This window comes from Heteronotia binoei, chromosome 1 (genome assembly GCF_032191835.1).
Source record: "Heteronotia binoei isolate CCM8104 ecotype False Entrance Well chromosome 1, APGP_CSIRO_Hbin_v1, whole genome shotgun sequence".
Lineage (NCBI taxonomy): Eukaryota > Metazoa > Chordata > Lepidosauria > Squamata > Gekkonidae > Heteronotia > Heteronotia binoei.
Window position 1 is genome coordinate 123,445,871 of NC_083223.1, and position 15,424 is coordinate 123,461,294.

A 15,424-nucleotide genomic window follows, 5' to 3' on the forward strand; every position below is an offset into this window, starting at 1 on the left:
TATCCTTCTTGTAAAAAGGTAAAGGTAGTCAGTCCCCTGTGCATGCACCAGTCATTGCTGACTCTGGGGTGATGTTGCTTTCACAACATTTTCATGGCAGACTTTTTATGGGGTGGTTTTGCCATTGCCTTCCCTAGTCATCTACATTTTACCCCCAGCAAGCTAGGTACTTATTTTTACCCACCTTGGAAGGATGTGTTTTTATTGCTTTTAGAGCTTAAGAAGTCTAGTTGAAACACTTCAGATTGCTGGTGTGTTCTTTAAGGGACATAACATTCAAAAGCCTTCCTAACATGGGTTTCCCTGAACTCTTCCATGCTAATGTGCCTTGTTTCCACAGCTGCCAGCACAAGCATGTGAGTTTATGTGAAGGGGCAATCCACATGAGGACTCAGTTTTAAACTTTGATACCAATATGGAGACATTTGTACAGAATAATATCTAGCAGACTCACATTATTTTCAGACTGTAAACTAAACCAGACCATCAAATAAAATACTGTTTGTTTGTTTTATTTAGTAAGTTTATATTCCACCTTTTCCCATGATGGGCTCAGGGCAGATTTCAAACACAATAAAACGGTTAAACCCAAACAGTAAAACAATAAAAAATAGAGACTGTTCTTGTGCAGTCTCTATTCCTATTCAGTTGTAACTGGCACTAGAGAACTAGTCTTATTACAGTCTTCTGCAAGTGTCTTGTTGGATGAGATAGTTAATCGCACTTCAAAAAGGTATGATATATGCTTCATTTTGAATAATTAACATTATGGTTTCTTAAGGAAAACCCTTTGGAATTCTTATCACATTTCCTGTTAAAGAAACATAGGGCGTTTTCGCACAGGGCTTACCCCGGAGCGACGTCCCTCTTCATCACGCAGTGTCTGCGCGGATTTCGCACCAACTGCTCTGCAGAACCAGGAAGAGCCGCGAAGTGCCATGGTTTTTGCGTTGCAAATGTAAACCGCCAAAAACCAGTTTACATTTGCGACGCAAAAGCTGCAGCTCTTCGCAGCTCTGCGGAGCAGTTGGTGCGAAATCTGCGCAGACGCTGCACGGTGAAGAGGGATGTCGCTCTGGGGTAAGCCCTGTGAGAAAACGCCCATAGTAAAAACAAGGAACTCAGAAGCCAAGTTTTTTTGACGAATATAATCCAGAAGCAAGAGTTGGATCATCAGTTAAGGTACCCTCAGCAATTTACTAGCTGAAGCAACCACTGTAGTTGTCTGACATCTCATTTCATTATGTTGTATAATTTTCAGACAAGATTGAGGCAGTTTAGTCAAAGAGAAATGATACAATAACACTTCAGTGGTCCAGGTCTATATTTCATTCTACCTCTCTGCTCCTTAAGGGGAGAAGGGTTGTGGTTTAGTGGTACAACACCTGCTGTGCATGCAGAAAGCTGCAGGTTCAACTCTCAATATTTCCAGTTAAAAAGATCATGTAGAAGCTGATACCAAAGACCTCTGTCTAAGACCCTGGACAGTAGACAATACTGACCTTGATAGACCAGTGGTCTGACTCAGTGTAAGATTTAAAGGTGAATTAATTTTCTAAATCTAATTAGATGATACATTCAGGAGGGTAGCCATTGGTCTAGGGTTGCCAAGCTCCCAGGAAGGGCGGGGGTTCTCCCACTCTGACGGTCCCCAACCCACTGGCCCACAGTGAGTTGTGGGGGGGGGGGATCCTCTCCTGACATGACATAATCGTGTTGGCAATGTCGCACGCCAGTCACTCTAGGAGCTTCTGGGAAAACTTTATGGTTTTCCCAGAAGCTCTAGCAATTTGGGAGGGAAACCATAGAGTTTTCCCGGAAGCTCCTAGAGCAGCTGGCACACAATGTCACCAGTACGATGACATCACTTGTGAGTGACGTCTTCGCACCTTGTGCGAAAAAAGTCCCCTGCCAGAGGCTGTGGCGGACTTTGCAACGCTACATTGGTCTGAAGTTTGAGTCCAGAAGCACCTTTAAGACTAACAAAAATACCCAGAATAAAACTTAATTGGACTTAAACCTGCCACTGGACTAAAAACTTTGTTCTAATGAGATGAGTAATGTATAAATTGGCACAATGGAAACTAACAGCCAAGATAGAATAAGGCCAAACCTATCAAACCTCTTGCTATATTAAATGTGTTAGATGATGATGAAGATCATATTTAGGGTTTGTAGAATCTTTCGGGATCAAGTGCCGTATTCTACTGGAGAAAGTTTTCCTTCCAGACGTTTCGTTCTCAGCTGCGGAGAACATCCTCAGTGGCGTTGCAGCCGGAGCAGGTCTGAGCGCCTGCTCCGGCTGCAATGCCACTGAGGATGTTCTCCGCAGCTGAGAACGAAACGTCTGGAAGGAAAACTTTCTCCAGTAGAACACGGCACTTGATCCCGAAAGATTCTACAAACCCTAATGATGTTACCAGCCGTGAAAACCTGAAATCTTTGATAAGATCATATTTGATGATGATATTGGATTTATATTGGATTTATATCCCGCCCTCCACTCCGAAGAGTCTCCGAGCGGCTCACAATCTCCTTTACCTTCCTTCCCCACAACAGACACCCTGTGAGGTGGGTGGGGCTGGAGAGGACTCTCACAGCAGCTGCCCTTTCAAGGACAACCTCTGCCAGAGCTATGGCTAACCCAAGGCCATTCCAGCAAGTGTAAGTGGAGGAGTGGGGAATCAAACCCGGTTCTCCCAGATAAGAGTCCACACACTTAACCACTACACCAAACTGGCTCTCCAAACTGATTTATACCCCGCCCTATACTCTGAATATCAGAGTCTCAGAGCAGCTTACAATCTCCTTTACCTCCCCCCACCCACAAACACGCTGCATGAGGTAGGTGGGGCTGAGAGCGCTCTCAAAGAAGCTGCCCTTTCAAGGACAGCTCTGAGATAGCTATGGCTGACCCAAGGCCATTCCAACAGCTGCAAGTGGAGGAGTGGGGAATCAAACCTTTTCCCAGATAAGAGTCTGCACACTTAACCACTACACTAAACTGGCTGTTACATTTCTGTATCTCCATAACTAAATTATTTTCAGTAACAGCTTCAGATTAGATGTGTTGTCAGACCAACTGTATATATAGTTGGATCCTATTATTCTGTTTTGGAATTTGGAATCTAAACTGCAACCTACATAATATGTTAAAAGGGTTTTTCTCCTATTTTGAGGCAATATGTGTGCTATGGTCTTCCCATGGCATTCGTTCTTTATCTTAGTTTGCTTATTTAGATGATAAACCTGGCCTAACTATGAAGGTTCAGAGCAGTTAGAAATGATGAATGAAAATAATTTAGTATCTTTTCCAAATAATATTCCAAGTCTCCTTCCATAACCACTAGTATCCCAGGCAGCAGGTGGCTGATGCAAAAACCATTAAAACAGAAACGTCAACTGGCTTTTCGAATGGTTTGACTTTTAGAATTGGAAACTTCAGGAGAACACACCAGAGAAGTGAGAGAAATTTGCTAAAGAACTCCTGATCAGCGAGAAGAATTATGTCCATGTACTAGAAATTATAAGAGATGTTTATACTAAGCCATTGAAAGCAGCATTAGCATCCAATCGACCCATCTTAAACCATGCTAATGTTCAGATAATTTTCTCTGATATCTTGGACATCTTGGAACTCAACAGGTACTTTCTAGAGATGGTTCTGAAGTGCATTAGGATACAAATTAACTAAGGCTTCAGACCTACATGCTTTTACTTGGATTCAGTGAAACTTCCTGTTAAATGTAATCCAGGGGAGGAATATGACTTTGGGTTGGGAATAAATTGCAGGTTCATCTACAAGTACCACCTGTGAACTATGGGCTAAGAAGTCAAAGGCCAAGAGCTCTTTAGCTCACATCTCAGCTTTATAGTATAGTATGTGCAGTAAGAAGAAGACCGATTTCCCACTCACCCTACGCCACTCTGATGCTCCTCTTCTCGACAGGGTTTCCCTCCGATTTCACACTACGCATTGGCTTTTTCGCGCAGCAAACAAACTGGTTTTTAGAGGTTTCTGTTTGCTAAGCAAAAAAGCCAATGCTAGTTGCAGCCCCAGGGCATATAGTGTGAAATCAGAGGGAAGCCCCGCTGAGAAGAGGAGCGTAAGGCGAATGGGAAATCGGTCGAAGACAAACTCAGCCCAGATGGAATTTGGCTACTGCTGACTTGCTGGCTGTCATTGGGAGGCAAATCACAAAAGGTTGTGAGTTTGCAAGTGTAATCTTGTGATTGGGTAGCTATTTCCTAATGCATGCACTCTGTAGTCTGAAATATTATGTCTCCTGATGTCTTTTGCAGCACACTCTTCTGCAGTGCTGTGGGGAAAAGGCAGTGTTGGCCTTTTGCTTTGGGGAACAAGCAAGTGGAGGCTAGAAAACATACAGGCAAACAGCATGGTCTGCATGATCACTACCTTCATGCAAATGTATCTCGGATGAGAAGGCAGCATTTTTAAATATGCAGAATTCTTATTATCTATTGACACTTGCCTGGAGCCAGATACTGAGAAACACCCTTATTTCTTTTCAAATGCAGCTGGTTTTTGGCAGCGCTAATACAAAGGCTTAAGGGATGGGGCCTAGCCCAAAACTTAGGAAACATATTCATCAAATTTGACAAGCAGTTTCAAACATACACAAACTTCTACAACAATTATGCAGTAATTCTGAAAACAATTGACCAGGTATGTTAACTGTGGGACTGGCTGGAGGAAGCTTTGCCCTCACAGGACTCAAGGAAGTTGTGTTCATGCTTTTTATCCATATGCTTTTTATCCATATGGGTCCCATGACTTCTAGCATCATCTTGTCAGAGATCTTCGAGATTGTGGAGCAGATGCACTCCAAGAGTGCTTTGTTGCAATATAACTCATAGTGATGGAGTACTCATTAATAGAAATAATATAATACTGATAAAAGGTAGGTTTGTAGTGTATTCTGTTGATGTCAAGTTATACTGGGAGAGTAATAAAAATTAGTAGAGGAAAATAGCCATATGTTAACACAGTGCAGCATGGTACAAAGATGGTAGTCACAAATATAACATAATATAACAAAGGGAAGGTGCACACATATATAATAAAATTTGTAAAATACTAAAATTTGCTCACAAATTAGAAATGGGTAACAGTTCTAGAAAGATTAAAAACTACTGGTTTGGATCCTACCAGCTTTCTACTTTTTCTCTTCCATTTTATTGCTTTACTGTAGCTGCGCTCTCATGTGGGTTTTTTTACATGGATCCTACAAATCTGCACCACAGCCTTTTTGGTGGTCCAAAGGGCAATCTTACCCTTCAGCTAGCAGAAAAGCCAATATCCACTGAACACCTATTTTATTGTTTTACAATACACAGATTTTTGTTGTTCAGTCACACAGTTGAGTCCGACTCTTTGCGACCCTGTGGACATGCCAGGCCAAAGTATTTGATCTTCAGCTTCAGCATCTGACCATCCAGGGAACAGTCAGGGTTGATTTCCCTTAGGACTGACTGATTTGATCTTCTTGCAGTCCAAGGGACTCTCAAGTCTTCTCCAGCACCACAGCTCAATAGCATCTATTCTTCTGTGCTCGGCCTTCCTTAGGGTCCAACTCTCACAGCCATACATTACTACTGGGAATACAATAGCTTTACGTATACGCTGTATCCGTCTGTCTCATTGGTCCCTGGGCAGGCCATCCTCCTCCATCAGGAGCACCAACATGGAAACCAGACTGGTCACTGGGTCATCCACCATGGGTAGCTTAATTTTCCTTGAAGACTCTGGCACCAGCGAATAAAGCTTAGAGAATGAGTGCTAGTTTGCTCCCACTCTGCCTTCATCAGGTTGTAGAATGCTGCAAGGAGTGGCAACTCTGAGCATTTAGTCTCTGTCTTGGGCATACTTCAGGGATTCAGATGGGATGCTACAAGGATCTGGGGCTGGGAGGTCACCAGGTCTTCAGTGCTGCCCTGCGCTCCCAGCAGCCTCTCCCGCCTCCCCTGAAGCAAGCGTCAGGTAAGGTGCCCTTTTGCCAATGCAGGAAGACTGGGTGGGAGTCTGTGGGTAATTTGCAACTGCAGGGGATCAGTGTCTGGTTTCACTGCTGGCCATGGCTCAAGGACTGCCTGGGGGTTCTGCAGCATTAACTGCTGGGTGCCACGTGGTCTGCTGTTTCACTGGGAGTGACAGCCTCTCGGTGCTCAGCTGGGGTCTCTGTGGCATCTGCCACTGGGTATCACGTGGTCCACAGCTTCTCTGGAAGTGAGAGTCTCTGGGCGCTCACAGTGCACCTCCATCTTGTGGCTGCTGCCAGCCATGTGCGCTGCTGGCTCTCTTTTCTGCTGTTGTTGTTGTTCACGCTGGGCACATGTATTGCCTGTGTTCTCTGCCTGCCACCAACTGTTCAGGTGGGGAAGGATGGAAGGGTCTGTGAGTAGGCATTGCTTCCACCCCTCTTTGTTGTTGTGGATCGTTGTGCTCTAATGAAGTGCCTGTGAGACCATCATGCTCCTTTCGCAGGGCTGGAAAGACTGGGGAAGTCCCCCAGGGACAGCCCTCCCCAGATGGATCAAACAAAGAGACCAACCCTGACGAGGAGCCATATCCCATATGTGAAGGACCACCCCAATCCTTGGGCTACTGGAGAATATTTGAGAAAAAAATGTGAAAATTCATGCCAACTTTCATACCAACGTACATGCTTCCTGTTGATGTTTAAGCATGGCACCTTAGAATTGTATGTGGAACAGTGTGATCTCAACCACCATGTGTCACATTTTGTTTTCATAATTTATATTTTATTGTTTAACTTACAGCAGTTATTGAAAGCCAACAGATATCTAATTAAAACACAAGATGTAGCCCAGCTACGCTGCTGTTCTGAGAAAGTCAGTGCTCCACTCAGGTAAATGGATCGATGTAAGTATTAGTTGGGGTATTAAGGAAGAAAATCTAAATGTGAGTAATCTAAATGTGATGGTGTTCTTGATTAATTGTTTAGATTAATTTTTTTTGTTAAATTGATAGTATTTTTTCCATGGATGTAGAAGAATAAAAAAGAATAAAAATGAAAAAGTATATGTAATTTTCTGCTGAGGTGTACAATTCACAAATTTCTGGTTTTGTAATACATGGGCTTTGATGTTCTTCATTCTCTTTCAATTGCATTTCTTGGTGATAAATGAGTAGAGACCATATTCTTTATGAATGCTCCAAAGATCAATGCAGTGTCTAGGAGATAGAGGGTCTGAAATTGAAAGGTTGTTCTTACAAATACAGAGCTTTTGCAGATGATGTTATGTTTATAAACGAAAACCCGACTCAAGTTACACTGTTGCTGCTTCAAAAAATTAAAGAATATGGTGAACTGGCAGGCTTTTATGTGAACAAAGAAAAGTCAAGAATTCTGTGTAAAAATATGTCAAAGAGTAAACAGGCAGAATTACAAAACTTAACAAATTGTGAAGTGGTTTCTAAAGTAAAATATCTAGAAGAAATCACAACAAAAATATTTATACAAAAATAACTATGAAAAGCTCTGGCGGAAAATTGATGGAGATTTATTAAAATGGAATAGGTTGAACCTGTCCATACTGGGTAGAATATCGGCAATTAAGATGAATGTATTACCAAGGATCATGTTCTTGTTCCCGACAATTCCAATAGTGAAAGAAGATAAACAATTTAATAAATGGCAGAGGAAACTTTCAGAATTCATATAGGCTGGTAAGAAACCAAGAATTAAAATGAAGATCTTGACAGATGCAAAAGAAAGGGGAGGTTTCCAAGTGCCGGATTTAAAATTATATCATGATGCAATTTGTTTGGTGTGGGTAAAGGAATGGATAATGTTATTAAATAAAAAATTATTTAACATTAGAAGGCCATGGAAATATTTTTGGTTGGCATGCATACGTATGCTATGGGAAAAGTAAGATGGATGGTTTTTTCTCACATCATTATATAAGAAGTAATTTGTTAAAGACATGGTTGAAATACAAGAAATTTGGTGATGAGAGGAAACCACTTTGGATTGTGCCGACAGACGTAATAAAGTTATATTCTGATATTGAGGAAGGAAAACGGATAACATACAAACAATTGCTAAAAATACAAGGCGGCAAGGTGGAATTAAAATCAGTGGAAGAACTGGATTATAAATATAATTGGTTTCAACTGCAACAAATTAAAAGTCTACTTGAACAGGATATTAGGAATGAAGGAATAAGACAGTTAGATGATGTGAAAGATCCCAGAGAGCCAAAGCTAGTCAGAATAGACTATACTGTCCTTGATAGACCAGTGGTTTGACTTGCTTTAAGGCAGCTTTATACCTCAGGAATGGAAGTGAGGAGAAAGGCTGAAACTGCCCTGTCAGCACAGCTGCACTGACTGGAGAGAAGGATCTTAACTAGCAGCATCCTGCTGTAACCTATTATTCTGCACTTCTGCATTTTTCTTACTGTATGTTTGTCTTTTATTATTTTCACTTTTAAAAAGTACTATAAGACCTCAACTGCAAAATATCTAGGCTAGTTTCTCAGAAGTCTTGTATTAATACTCTTATATTTAAATAGTTTGGAAGATGGATTATTTGCTTTTATTTTTACAGACTCTATGAACACATCTGCGACTTTAGCCTTTTCCTTTTCAACGATATACTTGTTATCGCTCAGCGTAGCATCTCACACAAGCCTTTTGAATGGAGCACAAAGATAACTCACCAATTCTTGGAGATGGTGGCACTTCATCAACTCTTTTTTGAAGATATTCTAGAGACCAAATGTATGTTTTTCAGTGCCTTAAACTGATATGAACATGTCATGTAAAACTAGTCCGTTAGGATTTTAATTTTCTAGCATAAATTTGATAGTAAATGAAATATTTCAAAATCCAAAGAAATTAATTATTTTATGCAGGAAGTGTAAGCTGGCCTAAAAATGGTTCTGAGGCATGATATCCTAAATAGATCACATTAGTGTGGGAGTTAATACAAATGTGAAGAGTCAAAAACCCACTGGGCTAGTCTTGTTTCAGTTTACACTGGTGGCCTTTGGAAGAAATACATATGCTTGAAATTTTTTACTGCATTTTCCAAATAGTTACTTTAGAAATTCTCACAGGCTGCTACTCTTTGGGTGCATTCACACACTAAAAAATGCATTTTGGGACTGGATTTCTACTGTGTAAGAATAGCAAAAATCCAGTTCCAAAACGCATTATTTTGTGCAGTGTGAACACACCCTTTAAATAGTATTTAAAAAGTCCATGGTATTAAAAAACAGTTTACTATGTAGTATGCCATACTGCTGTTTAAGAAGCATGTCTAAAACTTCTGTAAGCAAACAGAATAAGTTATGCAGTTCTTTGTATACTGGCTATTCCTCCTTCATTACACAGTGCCTCAGATTAATTTATTTTAGCTTTCCTTGATTACCAGTCCATACAATGTGTAGCCTGGTCTTGCAGCATATCATACACAGTAGTTGCTTTTAAGAACTACCTTTTTAGTTTGTTCTGTCACCTTATGCTCCTTCCCAATGGGTGCTATAGTGTGGTTTCTAATCCCTGTAACTTTATATCATGGACATTATAACATTTTAAACAATGACAAACGGAAGATCCACCAAGGATCTACATTCTGCACTTTAGGTTCAGGCAGCCATGTGTAGCTATCCCGTGTGCAAAATGTGTAGATGATCCTATGGCATGCATAATACCCTTGCACATACGTACACTTGGGTTCTTTGAAAATGTTTAAAAACTAGAAGTGCAAGAAATGGCTGCACAGTAGTTCTATAAAAAAGGGTTTTTGAAGTGCAAGAACTGTAAACCCCAGAAACAAGTTGTCCACCTAATCCATTCATGTCTTCTTAATCCCCAAGAAGCAAGAGTAAAATCTTTTCCAGCCATATACATCCAAACTGAAAAGTGTACATAATTCTGAGAATAAATTTAGATAGGGTTCATTCCTTTGTATAAGAACTGTTTTGTAACTTATATAGCACTATGAGTGCTAGGCATCGCACAGAAGAATAGTAATGCAGAAATATATATTAGTGAGATAAAACCAGGATGAAGAAAATGAAGGACGATTAGTATTAGTAATGTTCTATTGGAGGAGCTGTTCTATTGTAAAAGCTAAAGTGTTTATAATCATGCTAGATATTTCAGTAGGAAGGTTCCACAATCTTAACAAAAGTTTGCACACCTTCAGAATTCTGTGAGCAGATAGTTGGTTCCACAATATGGTTGCCAGGGGCCTGAGTCTAATCCCGAGCTGTTTGCAGGAAGGGTGGGGTATAAATTAATGGAAATAAATTGTTAGATTCTGAGCCAAGCAATTCTCCTGTGATGGAAACTGCCATTCCAAATCAGTACTCCCTGTGCACATAAAGATTATACCTCCTATACTTTTCTAAATCACCTCCTACTCCAAGCCAGTACTGGCTCTTTGCTTTAGGGTGAAGCAAGTGGATAAGAACATAAGAGAAGCCATGTTGGACCAGGCCAATGACCCATCCAATCCAACACTCTGTGTCACATAGTGGCCAAAAACAAACAAAACAGGTGCCATCAGGAGGTTCATCAGTGGGGCCAGGACACAAGAAGCCCTCCCACTGTGCCCCCTCCCCCAAAATACAGAGCTTCACTGCCCCAGACAGAGAGCTCCAACAATATGCTGTGGCTAATAGCCACTGATGGACCTCTGTTCCATATGTTTATCCAATCCCCTCGTGAAGCTGTCTATGCTTGCAGCCACCACCACCCCGTGGCAGTGCATTTCATGTGTTAATCACCCTTTGGGTGAAGAAGTACTTACTTTTATCTGTTCTAAACCAACTGCTCAGCAATTTCATTGAATGTCCACCTGACTGCTCAGCAATTTCCCAGGAAACTCACTGGCAGTTTCCATGGTACCATGGGTACACATTCAGAATTGTTAATTTAGAGAATACCTGCAATATAAGAAAAACCAGAAGCTTCTCATAACCACACATTTGACTTCTAGCTTGGCTAGAGGGAAATCTTCAGGAGTTATCCTATTACTATCTTCGAGCATCGCATCTATATGCATAACTGCAGTAAAGTTGTCCTGAAAAATATCAACCATTTCTATTTCATAGATATAAAGAATGCTTTTCTTCTACAAGGGCCAAGGCATCAACTGATTTGTTCTACAGAGGAAGCTGACAAGTTCCCATGGCTTTCCGCACTGCAAAGAGCACTTATCTATAACACTGAGGAGAATGGAAGCATCTTTTAAGATTTACAACTGCCTGCAACTTAATTCCATGCTCACTAGCTTTGACACAGGAAATGAATCTATTTCCAATTAACCTTTGCTCAAATCCACTTTTGATTTAACAATTAGCTATAGACAGATGACATGAAAAAGTTAAATTGTATACACATAGGAATTCTATTAATTTACAGTATTAAAAGCAGTCCCTGGAAAAACTGAAACATCCTGTCATAAATGTTATTCCTTCTTCTGAATACAAAACAAGGGAGTGGTTTTTTAAAGTACTAGGCTGACACCAATCCTTAGGGTCAGCGCTGGAAAGATGGCCTCACCCCTAGCACTGATGATGCTGGAAAAAAATCTTCTGTGTGCCAGCGGTATTGAGCAAAGGGCAGTCTGGTGATCAGTACTCTCAATGGTGCCTTCTAAAGTCTTCTGAAAACAGCCTTAGCAATTACAAATTCCTGCTGTACTCCCAAGAAAATGGTGTGTGTGTGTTTTGTATCATGGCAGTCCAAAGCAAGCAAGTTGCATGACTTACTCTCCATCCCTGTCATATACAAGCCTGAATACATATTTCTTGTAGGTAACATGAACAGAATGGAATTTCAGTATCAGTAGTACTCTATTTACTGTGACTAATATTCTTTTTCCTTTCATTCAATGTGTCAAAATATGTATTAATTCATGCACGTGCCAAACTCAGTGATTCTTAATTATACCTTTTACTGTTTTTACTTTTCCTGCTTGAAATTTCAAGCACATATGTTATCTCACTTTGTTCTCTCTTTGTAAAACACCACGTTTATTGTCTAATAAAGAGCACAATCTGCATCCAGCTATTGCTGCTGGTCTGTTTCCTAGGACATTCTAAGATCATCATTCAGTACTGAAAGTCATCACACAGATAGTGACCCAGCTATATCTGAAGTAGCTGTTCTACCACCACCAAATACTTCACAGAATAACTGTACTGACAGAACAGGAGAGAGTGTGTTCTTGTTACACTAAGCCAAAGTTAAAAAAGATTCCCCAAATTAAAATATTGTGCTGTTTTATTGGTGTAAAAATCACACAATTGCTAGTTCTGATTCTGCTGAGATACATTCATGCAGTTTAACATCTATGATCCCACAGCCAGAATAAGCCATTAAATAGTATATCTGCTGTTAGTCAGCATTAATGCAAATTTACATATGAGATCAAAAGGTGTGTATTATACAATATACAACAAATCCTAATACAGTACATCAACCTGAAGAGCAGGATACAGTCAGGGAACTTTCTGTTAATAATGCAACTTGTCTTTAAGCCAGAAGAGTAAGGCTTGGAGACATGAGGAGAAAGTGTAGCCCAAACCTCTTAAACCACACATCTTGAAGGGAAGGAAAAGAAGAGTTGAAGTGTTGACACATTTTTTTGACCATGGATTCTTTTACAAGAGAGTCTGGTGAATGTGTCAGTTAATTTAAAAAGGCAATGTGCAAATCATGCAACTACAGGTGTTCTGGAAATATGCCTGACTGAGAGGAACACCCATTTCTTTCACAAAAGGGTTGTATATGTGCATGCTGCAAAATAAGGGTCATGAATTACAACCACTGTAAAGCTGTGGCCATGTTGTAGAAGATACCTAAACATGAAATAATAACCAAATCTATTTCACATGGCAAAGTAGTATGCAACCTGAAGAAGTTGGTTTATCCAAAATGGTGGCTGTTTGAAATTATAGTTAACTAGCAATGTCGCAATAAATGGTGATGAGAAACTGAGCAGGTAAATCTCACTTTTACAGTCAAAAGGAAGAGATATAGCACATATTTGTGATAAAATGTGCTTTTGCTGTTTATTTAAGGTAACTGGTAACAAAGGCATCCATTTGGATACCTGGAATTTTTTTTTTTCCATAATGTGAAATACAAAAAAATTGCATCAGGTAATGAATTCCAGTTTGAGTTTTAGGCCACTGAAATTGTAAAAACCTGGCTCCAACTTAGACTGTGTTCCCAAAAAATGGGAGGGATGGCAGTGCCAATATATAGAACATTCAAGGAAACGTTAATTCCAATTCTTTGTATTAAAATTATAAAAGTTACTTAAATACAACTGTGGACAGAGGACAAAACAATCACAGAATGTTAGAGTGCACTGAGCTGAACATATGAGTTTTTAATTAGGCCTTTTACCCAATTTCCCCTTTCAAAGTTAATTAGTTCACAGTTAATGGCAATCGGCTTATAAGTGAGAGAAAGGTCGAAGCTGTTCCAGTTGAACTTCCAGTGAAATTCTCTCTTCAAGAACATCCTGAAAAGAACAGATTTGTATTTTATAGTCTAGAGTGAAAGAACACTATAACATTTTAAAAGATACAATTATAGGCATTAACATTCATCATGCATAATTCCTATTTCAGTCTAGATCTTTTACATGCAACCTATTACGTTTTAATATTGCTACTTATTTAAACATTGCTACTTATTTAAACACATGCGCAAAGAAAAATATCTATGCTATGTCATCCATAGGAAAAATCTAAAATAGCTGGTGGCTGGCCTTGTGCATCACCAACCAATGCAAAAGGTAGGCTACACTGCATGAAAAAAACAGCAGAATGAACTGAGAAAGCTGACAGAGACTAAAAGAACAATCCATGTTGAAATCTGGGTTTTCCCATTTGGAAACCATATTTTCAGCCTTCAAAGATAATTAATCTTACCTCCACCAGTTTAGCATAAAGGAAAACTGCATGTTTGTAAGGTATCCAATTAATCCCTTGTTCCCTTAAATCTTTCAAAATATTACTTACCTTTAATTGTTGTTGCAATTCACTATTAAGCCTGGCTAAAACAGTATTTGTCTCCTTATTGCGTCTGATTGATGCCTGAATTGCCTTCTTGTCCTTTCCTACTGACCTGAGGAGACATATCACAAAATAGTTTTCAGAAATGGCTGAATGTATTTCCAAATGACTCAATTAAACAGGTATTCTGAAATTACAGCAGTTTACAATGTTACTTAGCCTTCTAACTTTTTCTAGTTGGATGGATTTTGTATGTTTGGCATCCCATCCTGTCATTGGCCAGACTACAGATTACTATGGCCGGCCTGCAGACAACCTTTCCAAATGACATTTCAAACTACCTTGGCAAATTTATTATGTTGCAAAGCTGTTTTCAGAAGTCAAAGCCCTACTACATGGACTGAATTGTATAAGTTTTTTATATTGTGACACTTGTGTCATCATGTAGCATGCTTCTAGTATAAGTACATTGTACTGAATTATGCTGTCATTAAAAATTACTTTCTGTATTGACAACTACAAATTTACATCCAAAAGCGTTTGCCAATCCAGATTTAGTGCAGAGAAAAGCTAAGGGATGGAACAGTTATGTGAAATACATTCATATCTATTTACTCTGCAAATTTTTCAGAATTCATGGTTCTCTAATAATTTCATTTTTCATATGCTTCTCTGTGGAGCAGCAGGAAGAAGGCATGTGACCAGCTTGGAAGTAACAACAACTAGAATGTAACATGAAAGAGATCAAAGTGTCTGACTAACCCCCTTTAGGTTTCTAATGATAATTTCAAAATGCTGAGTTCTCTGTAAACAATGTTTACTTGGTGAACCAATAAATGCATCAAAGGCATGCAGCTATTCTTGTAACAAGCAAGGAAAGTGTGATAGAATAAGCTGTACATCTAGTATTCAAATTTGATGTAGTGCAATTTTTAAAAAATTGAATTAAAATTCTAATATTTATGGACTGTAACACTAAACTAGTTATGTTTTACTCTTGTTCAGTAAAAAGCCATTGTTCTTAGAATTCCATCTTGTCTGTTCTCTTCATTTACCAGAACAATTATTCAAATATTATAGACATCTACTTCTTTCTATAATGCCAAGACATTTTCCTTAACAAATATATCAATTAGAGGTACTTATACACATCTCGGGTTACCTAGGAATAGATGGCTGTGAAGCAAGAACAGCAGCTATGACACCTGTTTTCTGTGTATGCTCCTCAGATTCAGGTCTCAGTTCATCTTCTGATTTTGGCCTTCTGCGTATAGGTTTTGGTGGTGGAGCTAGAGATGTGGTGCCTTTGCCCTAGAAAAATAAATACAGCAGTGATACATATGAACATATGAAGAAGAAGAAGAAGAAGATATTGGATTTATATCCCGCCCTC

General features: G+C 39.5%; 2 protein-coding genes across 8 annotated transcripts in view; one reads left to right on the plus strand and one right to left on the minus strand.

The window, feature by feature from the left end:
* The window catches only part of ECT2L (epithelial cell transforming 2 like), a 60,879-nt gene extending 49,474 nt beyond the window's left edge, over positions 1-11,405 (plus strand). The window contains 8 exon segments of the mRNA XM_060237935.1: positions 782-831; positions 1,108-1,145; positions 1,148-1,182; positions 3,431-3,645; positions 4,540-4,687; positions 6,802-6,890; positions 8,598-8,770; positions 11,113-11,405. Coding sequence (XP_060093918.1) covers positions 782-831; positions 1,108-1,145; positions 1,148-1,182; positions 3,431-3,645; positions 4,540-4,687; positions 6,802-6,890; positions 8,598-8,770; positions 11,113-11,252 — 888 coding nt within the window. The 3' untranslated portion in view covers positions 11,253-11,405.
* An 863-nt stretch (positions 11,406-12,268) lies between these two features.
* Positions 12,269-15,424, minus strand: part of REPS1 (RALBP1 associated Eps domain containing 1) — a 51,552-nt gene continuing 48,396 nt past the window's right edge. For all 7 annotated transcript variants that reach the window (XM_060240256.1, XM_060240219.1, XM_060240238.1 and 4 more), the window contains 3 exons: positions 15,194-15,342; positions 14,038-14,143; positions 12,269-13,535 (listed from right to left, as the gene is read on the minus strand). In XM_060240256.1, coding sequence (XP_060096239.1) covers positions 13,467-13,535; positions 14,038-14,143; positions 15,194-15,342 — 324 coding nt within the window. In that variant the 3' untranslated portion in view covers positions 12,269-13,466. The remainder of the gene's footprint in view (positions 13,536-14,037; positions 14,144-15,193; positions 15,343-15,424) is intronic.